Genomic DNA, 19153 nt, shown 5'->3' with positions numbered 1-19153 from the left:
GTGGCCACCAGAAACCGCATCCTTCACCTCTGGGAACCACATTGCTGCCAACAGGTTATCCAGGCCATGAAAGGACCCCCTCCTAAGGAGCAAACTCCAGATGCTCCACTTGGCATTGAACATAAATATCCATGTGAGAGGCCCTTGCACTGGATAAATCCAGAAAGGAGAAGATGCATGCATCAGTGTCTGAAGACTTTCCCAATTTCTTAAAGCCATAGTCCTTCAACCTGCAGGATACCCGAGTGACAGGGTCTGTCATTTTTTTTTTAAAGTATCAAAAACACCCACCCAGTCGTGATGAGATTCGGGACATCGCCACAGCATATGTATAAGTGTACCTGTATCAGTGATGCACCTTGGACAGTTTGGTGTATCTGCTTTACTCCAAGAGTATAGATTTAAAGGGGTATATTGAGCTCTATGGATAATAAATAGCTGTTTTAGACATTGTGAGGGGGATAAGGATACTTCAAATAGAGTCTTCAAAGCTTGTTCCCACTCTTCATCACTAAGTGTCTCTAGATCCCTACACCACCGCCCAAAGCTGTTCTCTAGTGGATTAGTTCTATCTTCATTTGAAAAGAATATATACTCCCTATAATTCCCTGTTTATAATGTTTTGCAGTTACTGCCAAAGTTAAAATTAATAAAAAAAAGTCCTTGCTTGATTCTGCAAAGCATGTTGTAGTTGTAGATACTGAAAAAATAATTTATTAGAGAAATGATATCTTTCTGCCAGTTTATCAAATGGTTGAAAAACATCATTATCAAAAAGTTGAATTCCAGCATTCTTCCATGGATCAAAATGTTTAAGCTTTGCAACCTCAGCCAATTGCAAATTATCCCATATAGGAATATATTGGGTATATCCCTCATAATGAGTTTCTTTTTGAATAATAGTCCAAATCTTATTTATCAAATTATATGTAGGATTATTACATTTACTATAGAAGTGATAAATTACTATTAACTGTACCGGTGGATCTTAGAAGGCAGTGATATATTAATTAAAGACATCACTGCCTTCTAAGAAGAACTGTTTCTTACACGATGATCAGCCATGGAGTATATCTGAGGTGTATATCAGGGTGTGCTTCTTCCGCACATGAGAGCTGTGATGTCCAGCAACATTCATAGAGAAGACATTTCCCGCACTTAAGGCACTAATACACCTCGAGGGTTGTGTGGGATACTTGATGTACAGAAAGACAGGACTTCAGTGAGGAACAATTCCCTCACTCAGGACAGGAAAGTGGCTTCTCCCCATGTGAGATCTCTGATGTTTAGAAAGATGGGACTTCTGTGAGTAACATTTCCCACACTCAGGACAGGAATACGGCTTCTCCCCCGTGTGAGATCTCTGATGTCTGGAAAGATTGGCCTCATCTGAAAAACATTTCCCACATTCAGGACAGGAGGCTGAATTTGGCAGATTGGTCACCAGGGGGTCTACAGGTAAAACAACTGGTTTATCCCATTTGATTGTAAAGCCCGAAAAGGAGCCATATATTAATTAAAGACATCACTGCCTTCTAAGAAGAACTGTTTCTTACACGATGATCAGCCATGGAGTATATCTGAGGTGTATATCAGGGTGTGCTTCTTCCCCACATGAGAGCTGTGATGTCCAGCAACATTCATAGAGAAGACATTTCCCGCACTTAAGGCACTAATACACCTCGAGGGTTGTGTGGGATACTTGATGTACAGAAAGACAGGACTTCAGTGAGGAACAATTCCTTCACTCAGGACAGGAAAGTGGCTTCTCCCCATGTGAGATCTCTGATGTTTAGAAAGATGGGACTTCTGTGAGTAACATTTCCCACACTCAGGACAGGAATACGGCTTCTCTCCCGTGTGCAGTCTCTGATGTCTGGAAAGATTGGCCTCATCTGAAAAACATTTCCCACATTCAGGACAGGAAAAAGGCTTCTCCCCCGTGTGAGATCTCTGATGTGTGTAAAGATGGTGCTTCCGTGAAAAACATTTCCCACACTCAGGACAGGAAAAAGGCTTCTTCCCGCTGTGAGATCTCTGTTGTGTGTAAAGATTGTACTTGTCTGAAAAACATTTTCCATACTCAGGACAGCAAAGTAGCTTCTCCCCTGTGTGAGATCTCTGATGTGTGTAAAGATGGGACTTCTGTGAAAAACATTTCCCGCATTCAGGACAGGAATACGGCTTCTCCCCTGTGTGAGATCTCTGATGTGTGTAAAGATTGTACTTCAATGAAAAACATTTCCCACACTCAGGACAGGAAAACGGCTTCTCCCCTATGTGAGATCTCTGATGTGTGTAAAGACTGGACTTCTGTGAAAAACATTTCCCACACTCAGGACAGGAATACGGCTTCTTCCCTGTATGAGATCTCTGATGTCTGGAAAGATTGGCCTCATCTGAAAAACTTTTCACACATTCAGCACAGGAAAAGGGTTTCTCCCCCGTGTGAGATCTCTGATGTGTGTAAAGATGGGACTTCCGTGAAAAACATTTCATGCACTCAGGACAGGAAAAAGGCTTCTCCCCCATGTGAGATCTCTGATGAGTGTAAAGATTGTACTTGTTTGAAAAACATTTCCCGCACTCAGGACAGGAAAGTGGCTTCTCCCCCGTGTGAGATCTTTGATATGTGTATGGACTGGTCTTCTGTGAAAAACATTTCCCGCATTCAGTATAGGAATACAGCTTTTCCTCTGTGTGACATCTCTGATGTGTGTAAAGATTGCACTTCAATGAAAAGCATTTCCCGCACTCAGGACAGGAATACGGCTTCTCGCCGGTGTGAGATTTCTGATATGTGTAAAGACTGGACTTCTGTGAAAAACATTTCCCACACTCAGGACAGGAATACGGCTTCTCTCCTGTGTGAGATCTTTTATGCACATTAAAATTGTGTTGAGAACGGAAACACTTTCCGCACTCAGTGCAGGAAAATCTCTTATCTGTTGGAAGGACGGCACTGTCCCTCACAGTATGAGGTTCCTCAGGATAAGAGGAATATGATGTAGATACACTGAGTGGTGCCGGATGGACATTTGAGGTAGCCGGGTTTTCTCCTGGACTATACAGTGTGATGTCCTCATCTTCTACTTTACATTCTGGAGACAAAGTGAGACAATCCTCTGAGGTGTTCATCATCTCCCGTCCATCTACTAAAATAGAAATAAAAAAAATTATTACTAGACATGAGCAGATTGGTTCCCCTAAACCAGGACTCCGCCCCCATCAGGCAGCTTTGTCTCTGAGGATCTTACAATTCCGCCCTCAAGGTAACTAGTAAATGGGTCCTCTGATCTCCTACCAGTTCATTTCTTTATTCATCGACCTTAGTCAGAGAGTGAGGAAACAACGAGAACTGTCTTTTATAGGAGTGACAGTGATGAGGGGATTATAGGACGAGTGCCCCCCTCTCTATCACTCATTGCCATCTTCCCAACACAAGAAGTACTGTACTTCCTTATTTAGTCCATGATTTAGTCATGAATAACAGCGGAGCTGAGCCCCACCAGAGAGTGAGGGTGGGGGGGAGAACAACCAAGATGAAGATTGGACTGATCCTGAAGACCACCATCATTGGGTTATTGCTTGCTCCCTCATTATCACTTTCTGTTTAACCACTTCCGCCCCAGAAAGTTTTACCCCCTTCATAACCAGAGCATTTTTTGCAATTTGGCACTACGCTACTTTAAATGGGAATTGCGTGTTAATGCGATGCTTTACCCAAATATTGTTTTTTCCCACAAATAGAGCTTTCTTTTGATGGCATTTGATCACCACTGGGATTTTTATTTTTGCGATATAAATGAAAAGAGACTGAAAATTTTGAAAAAAAACAAAAAAACAATATTTTCTACTTTTTGCTATAAAAAATATCCAGCAAAACTCAAATTTTGACATACATTTTGGGCAAAATGTATTCAACTACATGTCTTTGGTAAAAAAAAAAAATGTATACTGATTGCTTTGAGCAAAAGTTACAGTGTCTACAAACTATGGTATGTATACAGGAATTTACGCAGATTTTACATTCTGACTGCCCATCTCATTTCGTGAGGTGCTAAAATGGCAGGGCAGTACAACCCCCCAAAATTACCTCCAAATTGAGAGGCACGTTGAGCCCATTGAATATTTAATTTTTTGTCACAAGTGTTTGAAAAATGGTAAAAAAAAAGTTCTTTTTTAACTGTGGTGATGAAACCACCTCCTACAGTGCTGCGATCACTGGCGTATGTATTCTGAAAGCAAACTCTGTTGCTGTCAAAATAAACTGATCAGTACTGCAGCTGAATGGTGTACCTGCAAATCAAACAGTGGTTAACCATAAACACAATAACAACAGAACATTAACTCACATAAAACAACAACTATTTTTGGCTTTTTTTGTGGTTTTTACTTTGTTTTTTCTTTTTACTATTTTTTTTACACTTTTTTTTAACTGTAAAAAACAATAAACATTCCAGGCTTGTGTCTCTCAAAATGTGATAGCCAGTTTCCTGAGTATCTAACATCTTTCGAGAATGTGTGCCCTAAACTGTGCCGTGCTGTACCCTATACTAATATTCCCCTAGTTTGTGTGGTAGTGATGGAAACAGTCCCCAATGCAGAGACCAGGTTGGCCAGTACAGGAGGGAAAAAAATAGCGGGGATCTCACCTATATCTGCATTTCCTACAGACACAACATCTGTTTTGGGGTGCTCTTTGGGTAGAGGTACAAGGGAGGACATTCGGAAAATGCCTCTCATGCAGCTAGCTCACTGCATCTTAATTGGGAAATTGAGGCCACAGCATCTTCTGGACACAAAAGTGCAGTGACGATCTCTTCCTGGAGTTTTAGGAAGAATCAAATTCTTCCTGACGCTTTGAGTAATAATTGTCCACATATAAATGCTACCCCTTTCCGAATAAGGGTGACACCAAGTCTCAAACAATCTTACAAGCGCTCCCTATGTAGTCTGGGTAGTCGTGGGGCTCCACATAACTATCTTTTTCCTCGTAAACCAAAAAACTCCATGTGTAACCTGCTGCCCTGTCACAGAGCTTATACATTTTGACCCCATATCTGGCAAGCTTGCTGGAGAGAAACTGTTTGAATACAAGGTGGCCAGAAAACGTAATCAGGGATTCATCTACGCAGACAGCTTGTTGGGCCGTGTACAAGGCTGCAAATTTTGGTTAAAGTGTTTTATGAGGGGCCGAATTTTGTGGAGGTGATCTTATTCAGGGTCACCCCAAGGACAACAGAGTTCATTGTCGTTGAAGTGCATAAATTGCATAATTTTTTCGTATCTAACCCTGGTCATGTCAATAGAGTTCACGGGCATTTGGTGAATCGGGTCTGTGGACAAATATGACCGCAACTCATTCTTTTTAGTAACACCCATGTTGACAGATAGGCTCTAATTTGGGTTTGCGGCAATATATTGATTGGCATATCAATTGCTTTGGTCCACAATAGATCCATACAGATCTTCCATGAAAAACATTCCAAAAAACCAAAGGGAGTTAAATTTGCTGTTTCCACCTGAATCCTGGGTTGGCCAGTGAATGGAGGGGGGGGGGGGTATGGGTGCTGCAGAATCTGTGGGCAGACAGCAGAACAAGTAACATTGGGAACATTGTCTGTCAAACATCTTGCCATACCCGGGTATGGGACAGAAGACCTTAAGCACATACCCCAGATGCCTAGGTGTAGTAACACTTATGGTGAAAATGAACATTTTGCTGTCAGCTGAACCCCAGAATCTCCATAAATCCAGTCTAGATACATAAATTGTGTCTGCAGTACAGAGAAGGAAGATTATCCAAGAGAAATACAGGAATACAGGACGGGGAACACAGCTCAGGAAAGTGACCAGGGTATTACAGGCTGATATCACCCAGTCCCCGCCCTACTCTGGACCAATCAGTGAGCAGTATGGGTGGAGGAATGTATTTAGTGTTAATGACCCACCTGTGGTGATCTCGGTAGGAGTGTCCTCCTCTAAAAATGTCCCCGTTATTCCATCCTCCTCCATAGACTGCTGATCATCCCTCACATACCTCTCTTCTTCTTCTGCTTTAACCTCAAATTCTATATCGATCGGATCTCCACTCTAAATCAAGAAAATGAGAGAGAATATCATCTGTAAAATATAAGCTTAATTACTGTGACATCACATAAAAAATCCACACATCATCTCCATGAGTCTGTGTTTTATAAGCTTTATCCCACCAACCTTATAACACTGAGGGATGGTGTGATCTTCCTGTGTGGATTCCCGGGAATACAGAGGATGGGGACATCTCTCTGGTGGGTTTCTGTAGCTGGATGACTCCACCATGGTGTCCTGGTACAGATCTTTGTGTCCTTTTAGAAACTCTGACTCCTCCATCACTCCATCCTCGTCATCCTCCTCTTTTATCTCTTCTTTAACTTCAACTTTAGAATCTCTCAGGTTTCCACTCTAAATATATAATAAAAATGACATAAATTGTAACAATGCAGATAATGTACAGATCCTAATAATACTATCAGTGATTGCTCTTCATCTACCTGATCATGGTGAGGGATGGTGTGATCTTCCTCTGTGGAATCCTGGGAATACAGAGGATGGGGACATCTCTCTGGTGGGTTCCCATTACTGGATCCATCTGCAGGAAACACACACACTGACTGAATACATTGTTTCTGTGTGTTTATCAGATGATGGGGGATCTAGGTGGAGCCTCCTGTCAAGTAAGTAAGCCCACGGTAAATAGTTAACTGATACGACCTTGACTGGGGTAGGAGGGAATGAGGGAGAGCTTAGTTTGAGTAAGACTGACCGTTATACACTTTCACAGCCCGCACTACCTCTGGCCACCAATAGAGGGAGACGCCACTCCAATCTAGCTGGCTAACAACACACAGGCAAATACAAATCCTACATACAATCTAGTGCACTCTCTCCCTGCCCACAGGACAATCCTGTATTTAAGGTGAATGAGGTTGAATAATCCATGAATGGCTATGATGGTTGGGTCGGGGATATGATTTCTGACACCAGCACGTCAGACTGATCGCAGCAAGACCAGTCACTGCTTGGCTGTCCTGATCAGGTGCCATATAACTGTTTTGGGGATTTCTCCTGGATTATAAATGCACTACAAATACAGATGTACATGTACACATAGCCCAACATGTGCACCATCAGAAGGAGTTATATTCATCTCTCTGCAACTAATATTTTAGATTAATCAATAGAAATATGGTGCTGCGCTAATCCATTTGGAAAAACATGGTACGTAAATAAGTGAAGATGTATAAATATATATAAAATAATACCAGTGCTGATATCTCTTAATCGAATTGTCTTGACGATCTATGGAGTGACTGTGTAATACTAACGTGTTAATTGTAAAGCATAAAACACGTGATAGAGCAACATGTAATCAATACCATGTGCAGGGTAATCACAGATAAAAATAATAACAGTAACTCACTTCAATAAATATGTGTAAATAATGTGCAACCAAGCACACAGCAAACAAACATAACAAATAAATAAAGTGACTAGTGCAAACAGACAAGGTACAGGTGACAACTTGGCTGGAACAATGTGACAATCAACTAAAAAAGTCCACAAATAAAAGTGCATAAAAAGTGATCCTCTTAAGGCAAGTAAAGTGACTGGAACCAATGGTGATATTTTCTTTCTTCGTGCAACACACCACACAATAGTGGGTAGTGGCCCCTTACCTGCAGGTAATGGGGTGATAGCATTAGCCAATTCTAGGCATGGCGGCCTTTATTCATGGTGTAGGGATAAGGAGATCTTCCAAATGGCAGAATGCCAACTTCAACCAGTAGTGGGGGCGACAATCTTTGATCCTATCCTCGCTAACCTCATATGGGAACTGCGTCCCTCCAAGTAGTGTACCGGGGTCACCAAGATGGGGAAAAGAGCAAAGGAAGGTCCCACAATAGTGTGATATTGTTTGGCAGTAAGCTGGGTTTATTTAAGCAAATAGAAGTACTCACATAACAACAGTATTACAAGGAAAAAATACGACGAGCGGCGAGCTCGTATCTCCAATCCACATAGAGTGCCTGTCCCGTCCCTACGCGTGACGTCACTACCCACGTGACTTCATCAGGGGACGTCACCCCATGACCCCCTACAGCATGAATAAAGGCCACCATGCCTAGAATTGGCTAATGCTATCACCCCATTACCTGCAGGTAAGGGGCCACTGCCCACTATTGTGTGGTGTGTTGCACGAAGAAAGAAAATATCACCATTGGTTCCAGTCACTTTACTTGCCTTAAGAGGATCACTTTTTATGCACTTTTATTTGTGGACTTTTTTAGTTGATTGTCACATTGTTCCAGCCAAGTTGTCACCTGTACCTTGTCTGTTTGCACTAGTCACTTTATTTATTTGTTATGTTTGTTTGCTGTGTGCTTGGTTGCACAATATTTACATGTATTTATTAAAGTGGGTTACTGTTATTATTTTTTATCTGTGATTACCCTGCACATGGTATTGATTACATGTTGCTCTATCACGTGTTTTATGCTTTACAATTAACACATTAGTATTACACAGTCACCCTATAGATCGTCAATACAATTCGATTAAGAGATATCAGCACTGGTATTATATTATTTTATATATATTTATACATCTTCACTTATTTACGTACCATATTTTTCCAAATAGATTAGCGCAGCACCATATTTCTATTGATTTATCTATGTTTTAGGGCCAGGGTGTACCCGATCCAGTGTAGGCGGCTTTTCCCAGTTTTATATTTTCTTTATTCTCTTTCTCTCCCTCCGCACATGGTAGCGCAGGAATAAAATTTTTTTATTTTTAATATTTTAGTTTGTATGGAAGAAAAAATTGTTTCCTTTGATGTTTGACACAAATCAACACTGGCAGTTGGTTCAGGGCCTTCTCAATGCCCCCTGCTGGTCTCGTACTTGAAATGGCTAAGAGTTTTCTTTTTTAGGTTCAGGAAGGTGACCATTTTTAACCTACAAGGATGGAATACTTTTATTGGCATCTAGGTGTCACTCCTGGTCTAGAGGCTGGTTCTGTCCTTTTCATATTCTTATTGAGGAACAAATATCAGTGATGGATGACTGGTTAAGGAAATACATAATCTTTAATTCCACTGAATTAAACTTCTACAGATCCCATCACATCTCCGCTATCGGCAAAACTCCCCGACTTTTACATTTATGTTACACCTCCGTACTGCTCTCTCCTTTATAATAAAGTCTCCTCTTACCCGGTGATGTGAGAGGCGGCTGATTGTCCATGATGACGTCCTTGTAGAGATCCTTGTGTCCTTCTAAATACTCCCACTCCTCCATGGAGAAATAGACAGTGACATCCTGACACCTTATAGGAACCTGACACACACAATGATACAGTCACCATCCAGACACATCCCTTGTCTGTTACTGGATAATGTCCCAGAATTCCCAGCACCGCTCACCTCTCCTGTCAGCAGCTCCATCATCTTCTTGGTGACTTCTAGAATCTTCTCCATGTTGTGTCTCTCAGGTTTTAGGGAGTCACATGGAGGCACTGTGATGGTCATATGATCACCTGACTTCACAAGAGGAAATCTCTGTATTGAGGAACCAATAGAAATATAATGTTAGAATCCCAGAATTTTATTAATAGAGATAAGAGTGAAGTCATGTGACCTCCCAGAATCCTCCTCACCTCTCCGGTCAGGTCTGTGTTTTATTAATAAAGATAAGAGTGATGTCATGTGACCTCCCAGAATCCTCGGTGTTTTATTAACCACCTCCCACCCCACCACTGCACATATATGGGCAGGTGGGCGCTTCCTCCTTCTGAATGGATGTTCAGGAACGTCCTTCAGAAGGAGAGAGATTGCGTGCCCGTGCAGCAGCACGATCCTGATGCGCTCGTGTCACCCGGGCACAGAGCATCTCAGATCGGCAGGAGGGCTCTGTGATTGGCCCTCCTAATCACACGATGGCTGTGTCCAATCAAAGCCATCATTTGACATAAATAGAGAGGCGGTTGCTAGGCGTTCAGCTCTCTTCTGCTCACATGGAAGTTGTCAGTGAGGAGAGGGAGAGCGGATCGCTGCAGCCGGCTGGTGATCAGTGAGTATGAGCTGTTTTTTACAGCTTTTTACACACTGATCAGTGGTTCAGTATCCCCACACATGTCCCCACACAATGGGGGTTATTTACTAAAGGAAAATCCACTTTGCATTGCAAGTGCACTTGAAAGTAAAGTCGCTGTAGATCCGAGGGGGACATGCAATAAAAATAAAAAACATCATTTTAGCTTGCACATGATTGGATGATAAAATCAGCAGAGCTTCCACTCATTTCAGATCTACCCCTTAGATTGAGAGCAACTGCACTTCCAAGTGCACTTTTAGTGCAAAGTGGATTTGCTTTTCGTAAATAACCCCCAATGTCCCCAAAATAGTGTCCCCACAACAGTGTCACCACACACATCTCCCCGCTAAAAACACCTGTCCCCCCACATATGTCCCAGTAAAATCATCTGTCCCAATGATCATCTGCACACATCTGTCCGTCATCACACAAAACAAATATTATACACTTAACAGGATTTTTTTTACCAAAGACATGTAGCAGAATACATTTTGGCTTAAATTTATGACAAAATTAGATTTTATTGGATTTCTTTTAAAAGTACGAAATATATTTTTCAGTATATTTTTTTTCAAAATTTTCATTTTTTTTCGCTTATATCGCAAATTAATAAAAAAACTGAGTCGTGAATAAATACCACCAAATAAAGCTCTATTTGTGTGAACAAATTATAAAAATTTAATTTTGGTACAGTGTTGCATGACCGCACAATTCTCGTTGAAAGTGCGAGCGCGCTGAAAGCTGAAAATTGGCCTGGGAAGGAAAAGGGTGAAAATGCCCAGTAAGTGGCTAATAGAGGTGAGAGTGATGTCATGTGACCTCCCAGAATCCTCCTCACCTCTCCAGTCAGGTCTGTGTTTTATTAATAGAGATAAGAGTGATGTCATGTGACCTCCCAGAATCCTCCTCACCTCTCCGGTCACGTCTGTGTTTTATTAATAGAGATAAGAGTGATGTCATGTGACCTCCCAGAATCCTCCTCACCTCTCCGGTCAGCAGGTAGATGATCTCCAGAGTGAAGTTTAGTATCTTCTCAGTCATGTGACTCCGGTCCTCCTCCATCCTCATTGGTGCCGTCATTTGATCTATACAGGTCTCCTTGTAGACGGATAACTTTGAGAAATGAAAGTAAGAATTACTGTCACTCTCCGCAGTAAGAGAAGGGATTTGATCTGATAACAAGAGGATGCTGCTGGTGGAGTAGAGAGCTGTGGGGGAGGAGTCTGTTCTCTTTCCTCCAAGGGAAGCCCAGTGTGGGTAGGAGGAGGACAGCTGGGGGAGGGGTTTGTTTTCCTGGTTGTCAAGTATGCTGTAGTATCCAGGACATTGTACAGAGTGGCAGTGGGTTCCTGGGGTTCTGAATTTCAGCATCGGGCACTGCCAGAAACTGCGTCATATGAAGGTATTGGACTGGCCAACCAGTAATTGATGCTGTGCAAAAAGAACTCCTCAAAGTGTCCTCCTTTGTTCTATTTTATGTCCTGCAACATATTTCTTGACCAAAGAGATGGTGAGGTGAAGGCTTCCTTCACAGTTCAGAGAAGTAAGCGCAGGTTGGGTGGGAGGGCCATCAAAGACCAAGAGTCCCTATAAGCCCTAAAACCCTCTCTTACCTCAGAGCCTTGCAATCTGACAACTCCCTCAGAAACCCCCATAGCCCTTCAGCCCCACTAACTTCTCAGAGTCGTTCAACCCTATTACTACCTAACAGGTCCCCAGCGTCCTTCAGCTACACTTCCTCCTCAGGGGTCCCAGAGTCCTTCAGATGCAGAAAACCCTCGGAGGCTCCCAGAGTCTTTTAGTCCCACTACCTCCTCAGAGACCCCTCAGTTCCTCTACTTCCCTCAGAATTTCCCTCCCTCTGACACCAATGATGGAACATATTCTTCATGGCAGGCTGGGGAATGTTTTCTTCCTCCTGACCAGCAATGTAAGGGGCTCTATGCTCCATACTCCTGACCCCTGCACTCCACCATTGTGTTAGCTGCATATTTAATGATTATCCATTGTCTGCCTGTGTAGTGTAATAACTGTCCTTTGTAGGCCATGTATGGTCAGGATGGTCATTGTCTTGTGTATTTTTGTCAGTGCTGTTTGTTTAGAGGAACATATTACTAGAATTTATCTCCAAAATGAAGAGAATGTTCCCACCCCGTAAGTGGGGAAATGTTCTGCCTCTGAAGGGGTTAATCTAGGTGTCCACACTATATATATGTGTGTATTATCATCTGCTGGAGATAAAAGACATCACAGTGACTATGGAGGAAGAGGACGGACATGACGGGGGGTTACTGGGTGTAAATAGAAAATAAGATCTTATTACCTCCTCTGTTGCCACTTCCAGTATTGTCTCCTCACTAATTCATACTACATAGAACTTCCTGTCTTTAGGTAATTTCCTGTCTGTACCTGACCTCACTTCCTGTCTGTATTCCATAGAGACTTCCTGTCTGGGTAGAAGTGAGATTACCATCTTGTGGAGTTCAGAGGAACTGCAGCCCTGAGAAACATCTTATATTAACCATTTCTGTATAATATCTTACAGGGCTAAGTTAAAGGGGTTGTAAACCCTCATGTTTTTTTTCACCTTAATGCATCCTAAAAAAACAAGGTGACCGCCCCCCCCTCCCATTTTACTTACCTGAGCCCTGGAATTTCCCACGCCGGAGATGTGCTCTTCCTCTGCCCGGGGTTCTTGGCTCTTGATGAAGTCACAGCCATTGGCTCCCACTGAAGTCAATCAAATCCAATGACGCGGGTGCCGGGGGGCGGGGTCGAGTCTGGCATTCGGAGTCTATGGCTGCCGAATGCTGGACTCGGGAGTAGGGTTGCCACCTCATCCCTTTAAACCTGAACACATATGAATTTCACAGGTTCTGAGGCTAATTTAAAGCAGATAAGGCACCAAGTGAGTTTCATTACCACCTTAATCAGCCTCAGAACCTGTGTAATTCATATGTGTTCAGTTTTAAAGGGATGAGGTGGCAACCCTACTTGGGAGCGCGCCCGCAAGCTAACCCCCCCCCCCCCGGGAGAGCAATTCTCCTAGGGGGTTATCAGACGTGGGGAGGAGCCGCAAGAGCCGCCGAGGGACCCCAGAAGTCGAGGATCAGGGCCACTCTATGCAAAACGAACTGCACAGTGGAGGTAAGTATGATATGTTTGTTATTTTTATTTTTTTTAAATCGAAACTTTACAATCACTTTAAAAACAAAGGTATACCTAAGAAACCAGATAACTCCTGACATTGAACTTTTTGGTGACGAAAATGCAAAAATATACCAAAAAGCATAAGACTATATATATATCAGTCCACTCATAATGAAGATGTTAAACATAAATTGCAAGGATGTAATGTTAATATAGGAATGGTGGTGGAGATCTCTAAGTCCCGGTTCACACCAGTGCGCTGTCATTCTACATGATCACTTCTGAGGATTGTTCTATCCTTCCAAACAAATGTATGAAGTCATCGATGAGTCCTCCTTCTATGTGATCTAGAAGATCTTGAATCACAATGTCTTTATGGATGAAGTGGATGATCCAGTTTATATATTATTAATTGCTTTATAGCTTTTTTCACTCCAGGATTCATTATTTTATTTATATGAGCATTCAAGGAAGTGTTCTTACTTTGAGAGATCTCCACTACCATTCCTATGTGAACATTACATCCTTGCAATTTATGTTTAACATCTTCATTATGAGTGGGGTGATATATATTTTATGCTTTAGGATGTATTTTTAGATTCACTTTACCAAAATGATTCCTTTTGTGGGGTATCTGTTTTATTAGCTATACCTTTGTTTTCAACTCGTGTTCTGTGTCTTTACAACTTTTCTATATGTAAAAAAATGTCTCTGTTAAATAGCTGGTTGCATAGGAGTTTTTTTTTACTGTTTTTAGTTATTTTCTGTGGTAGCCCTGTAAGGTAGATATTTTACAGGAATGGCTATTATGAGATGTTTTTTCAGGGCTGAAGTTATTGTTATTATTATTATACAGGACAGGGCAGAACTGGGGGGGGGCATGCTCTGGGTGACGCATCTAGGGCGACGCCACCAAGGGTTCCACCCACACTGGGAACTGCTGCTCTAAGGGTGTCACTGCTGCCTGAGTATGTAATGTGTAATGGACATAGTTTGCCAAATACCGGAGAATCAAATAGAAGGGAGACCGCACAGGCACACTAGCAATTAATCACTCCGCTCCTCCTGCCCACGCGCTATAGAAAGGCATTCCAGAGTGACTTTTCAGCTATTGCTGCAAATTATGCAGCAGGCGCTACCTGTCCATTACACTTGAACCAGCAGCAGTGACACCCTAGAGCAGAGGCACCCGGTACAAGCGGCACCCCTGACTGAGTGCTGTGAGGTCTCCCACCTAGTCCTGCCCAAAGTCCAAACTGCCCATGTCTTTTCTGAATGAGGCATCCCATCTGTAGTACAATTATATGGGAGAGACTTCCTGGAACTGGAAGACCTTTATTAGGACAAGGAGAGAGGTTTGTGTGCAGGAGGCCCTGGACTAGGAAGTTGGGGTTGGTATGGCAAAGGTTTGAGCTGACTGGGGGGGTGCAGAGAAGGTCCTGGACTGGGGGGTTACAGAGAAGGTCCTGGACTGGGGCGGTACAGAGAAGGTCCTGGATTGGGGGGTACAGAGAAGGTCCTGGATTGGGGGGTGCAGAGAAGGCTCTGGACTGGGGGGAGGTGCAGAGGAGGCCCTGGTCTGGGGGATGCGGAGAAGGCCCTGGACTGGGGGAGTTCAAAGGAGGCCCTGGACTGGGGGGTGCAGTTAAGGCCCTGGGCTGAAGGTAGGTGTGGAAGAGGCCTGGGCTAGGGGTGCAGAGCAGGCCCTGATCTGGGAGGGCACAGAGAAGACCCTGGACTTGGGGGTGCAAAGGAGGCCCTGGACTGGGGGGGTGGTGCAGAGGAAGCCCAGGACTGTGGGGGTGCAGAGAAGGCACTGGAGTGGGGGGTACAGAGGAGGCCCTGGACTAGAAAAGGGTTGGTGTGGCAAATACCCTGGATTAGGAGAGGGGGGATTGCAGAGGAGGCCCTGGACTAGGAGGGGAGTACACCAGAGGCCCTGGACTAGCAGAGAAGGGCAGAGGAGGCTTTGGACTAGGGGATTCAGAGGAGGCTCTGGACTAATGCGGGAGTACGCAGAAGACCCTGGACTGGGGGGGGGGGAGGAGGCCCTGGACTAGGAGGGGAGTACGTCAGAGGCCCTGGACTAGGGGATGTAGAGGAGGCCTTGGACTTGAAGAGCGGGGTTGGTGTGGCAAAGGACCTGGATTCAGAGAGCAGGGTGCAAACAAGGGGGGGGCTGGGGGGAGCTGTAGAAGAGGCTTTGGACTAGGAGGGGAGTGCAGAGGAGGCCCTGGACTAGGAGGGGGGTGCAGAGGAGGCCCATGACTAGGAAATGGTGGTTGGTGTGGCAAAGACCCCTGGATAGGAAAGATACTGACTAAGTGAAGGGGTGCCTGGAGGTCCCAAATTAGAAGAGGGGGTGTCTGAAGGCCCTGGACTAGGACGGCAGGTGTCTGAAGGCCCTGGACTATGAGAGGGGGATCATTGAGGCCCTCTGGGCTAGGAAAGAGGGTGCCTGAAGGACCTTCCAGCTTCAGGGAGAAAGAGCCTGGATCTAATGCCTGGGCTGAAGAAGAGCCTGCCTGGACCCTGGAGGGTGAGTTCACAATATAAATGGGGACATTGATCAATTGTCGCAAAATAAAGCCAAACAGGAGGGGAGCGACAGGTCATGTAATGGAAAGATTTATTGATTGTTTGGCTGTACTTCTGTAAATCACAGCAGTGCAGATTGTTTTCCACTCCTGTAACCCATTTTCAGCTGACAGCAGGCTGTCGGCTGATGTCACAGAGTCAATACTTTGTAGAACCCCCTTTCTCTGCAATTACAGCTGCAAGTCTTTGTGGGGATGTCTCTACCAGCTTTGCATATCTAGGGAGTACATTTTTTGTCCATTCTTCTTTGCAAAAAAACTCAAGCTCTGTCAGATTGGATGGCGAGCATCTGTGAACAGCAATTTTCATGTCTTGCCACAGATTCTCAATTGGATTTAGATCTGGACATTGGGCCATTCTAACACATGAATATGGTTTGATCGAAACCATTCCATTGTAGCTCTGGCTGTATGTTTAGGGCTGTTGTCCTGCTGGAAGGTGAACCTCCACCCCAGTCTCAAGGTTTTTGCTGACTCTAATGCCGCGTACACGCGGGTGGAATTTTCGACGGACTAGGTCCAGCGGACTTTTCGATGGACTTTCGAATGAAAGGACTTGCCTACACACGATCAACCAAAGTCCGACGGATTCGTACGTGATGACGTACGACCGGACTAAAACAAGGAAGTTCATAGCCAGTAGTCAAAAGCTGCCCTAGCGTCGGTTTTTGTCCATCGGACTAGCATACAGACGAGCGGACTTTTCGACCAGACTTGAGTCCGTCGGAAAGATTTGAAACATGTTTTATTTCTAGGACTGTCGGACTTTTGGGAAAAAAAAGTCAGCTGGAGCCCACACACGGTCGAATTGTCCGATGGAGTCCGGTACGCCGGACCTAGTCCGTCGAAGAGACCGCTCGTGTGTACGCGACATAACAGGTTTTCTTCTAAGATTGCCCTGTATTTGGCTCCATCCATTTTCCCATCAACTCTGACCAGCTTCCCTGTCCCTGCTAAAGAAAAGCATCCCCACAACATGATGCTGCCACCACCATGTTTCACGGTGGGGATGGTGTGTTCAGGGTGATGTGCAGTGTTAATTTTCTGCCAAACATAGCGTTTTACTTTTAGGCCAAAAAGTTAAATTTTGGTCTCATCTGAACAGAGTACTTTTTCCACTTGGTTGCTGTGTCCCCCACATGGCTTCTAAAAAAATGAAAACTTGATTTCTTATGGCTTTCTTTCAACAACTTTCTTCTTGCCACTCTTCCATAAAGGCCAGATTTGAGGAGTGCACGACTAATAGTTGTCCTGTGGACAGATTCTCCCACCTGAGCTGTGGATCTCTGATGCTCCTCCAGAGTTACCATGGGCTTCTTGGCTGCTTCTCTGATGAATGCTCTCCTTCCTGGCCTGTCAGTTTAGGTGGACAGCCATGTCCTGATTTGCAGGTTTGCAGTTGTGCCATACTATTTTCATTTTCAGATGATGGATTGAATAGTGCTCCAGGAGATGGTCAAACCTTGGATATTTTTTATAACCTAACCTTGCTTTAAACTTCTACACAACTTTATCCCTAACCTGTCTGGTGTGTTCCTGGGCCTTCATGATGCTTTTGTTCACTAAGGTTCCTTAAAAAACCTCTGAGGGCTTCACAGAACAGCTGTATTTATACCGAGATTAAATTACACACAGATGGACTCTATTTACTAATTAGGAGACTTCTGAAGGCAATTGGTTCCATTAGATTTTAGTTAAGGGTATCAGAGTAAAGGGGAATGAACACAAATGCACGCCACACTTTTCACATATTTATTTGTAAAAAAAAATTGAAAATCATTTATCATTTTCCTTCCACTTCACAATTATGTGCCACTTTGTGTTGGTCTATCACATAAAATCCCAATAAAATACATTTACGTTTTTGGTTGTAACATGCCAAAATGTGGAAAATTTCAAGGGGAATGAATACTTTTTCAAGGCACTGTACTGGGAGAGTATCCAGATTATCTCCCTTCCACCCCCTCATCCAGATTAGGAGAGGGGGTATCTGCAGGTCCTGGACTAGGGCACCAGGTGTCGGAAGGCCCTGGACTATGAGAAGGGGATCATGGAGGCCCTCTGAACTGGGAAAGAGGGTGCCAGCATCAGGGAGAAAGCCTGGATCTAAAGCCTGGGCTGAGGAAGAGCCTGCCTGAGTCCTGGAGGGCTGTGTTGCACTCCTGTGACCCATTTTCAGCTGAGTGTGGGCTGAAGCCCGCTATTGACTGACGTCACAGAGCCAGTCCAGGCTGGGGAAAGATTGCAACCATATGGTCGGGATCCACCCATATGCCTGGACCCGGCTCAGCCTCTCAGTGAGAGAGGTCCCGTCCCCTTCCCAGCCCAGTGTTTCAGTGAGGGGGGGCAGAGCAGAGAGCAAGAGACTGACAGCCACCAACTCTAAGCTCAGAGAGCTGTGAGAACCGAGCGATCGGTGGTGTTTGATTACTCAGTTTTCAGCCTTAGAGCTGGTGGGGGACAAATGCAGAATCCACTCAGGTAAGTAAGGTTCATAAATAAAATTCCCATACTTCTCTTTTAATTACCCAACATCTCCTCTTTCCTGCTATCTGGCCCACATGACAATTAGGCCTCATTCACATGGAGCATATGCGTCCATGCTCAGTGTGATGGGCGTGTACCGTGTGGAGATGCATGGTGTTCTGTGCATCCCTGTGCAGGCAGTCCACTCAAAGTCAATTGGGACTCAGCAGTTGCATGGACATAGTCCAATGTCAAAATTTGACATGCAGACAGGAAAGGATGCATGCATCCAAACGCACAGTGGTTGCACTGCTGATTGGCTCCCGCTGCTGTCAATCACAGCCAGTGAGCCAATCAGGAGACGAAGTTAGTGGGGCCGGGCCATGGCTCCGTGTGTGAATGGACACATAGAGCCACGGCTCGGGAGCACGCCTGCTTGGGTGCCCCCATAGCAAACTGCTTACTGTGGGGGCACCCAGCAGGAGGGAGGGGCCAGGGGCACCAGCGAGGGACCCGAGGACAGGAGGATCTGGGCTGCTCTGTGCAAAACCATTACACAGAGCAGGTAAGAGTGACATTTTTGTTATTTAAAAAAACAAGACTTTAATATCACTTTAACCACTTGCCCACTGGGCACTTAAACCCCCTTAATAACCAGACCAATTTTCAGCTTTCGGTGCTCTCACATTTTGAATGACAATTACTCAGTCATGCAAGACTGTACCCATATGACATTTTTGTCCTTTTTTCACACAAATAGAGCTTTCTTTTGGTGGTATTTAATCAACGCTGGTTTTTTTA

At 44.2% G+C, this 19153-nt stretch overlaps 2 protein-coding genes across 2 annotated transcripts in view; both read right to left on the bottom strand.

Annotated features, from left to right (window-relative positions):
- Positions 1 to 198: 198 nt before the first annotated feature.
- On the bottom strand, positions 199 to 1510 carry LOC141121726 (transcription factor che-1-like; the record flags this gene model as incomplete). The annotated part of the gene is made up of 1 exon (XM_073611437.1): positions 199 to 1510. A coding segment is annotated over one exon (291 nt), but the record flags the coding sequence as incomplete, so codon positions are not given.
- LOC141121725 (uncharacterized) overlaps positions 1400 to 19153 on the bottom strand; it is a 242457-nt gene continuing 224703 nt past the window's right edge. The window contains exon 23 of the mRNA XM_073611436.1: positions 1400 to 2502. Coding sequence (XP_073467537.1) covers positions 1726 to 2502 — 777 coding nt within the window. The 3' untranslated portion in view covers positions 1400 to 1725. The remainder of the gene's footprint in view (positions 2503 to 19153) is intronic.

The sequence above is a fragment of the Aquarana catesbeiana genome, unplaced genomic scaffold (assembly GCF_042186555.1).
Source record: "Aquarana catesbeiana isolate 2022-GZ unplaced genomic scaffold, ASM4218655v1 unanchor228, whole genome shotgun sequence".
Taxonomy (NCBI): Eukaryota; Metazoa; Chordata; class Amphibia; order Anura; family Ranidae; genus Aquarana; species Aquarana catesbeiana.
This window is presented reverse-complemented; position numbering and strand designations above follow the sequence as displayed.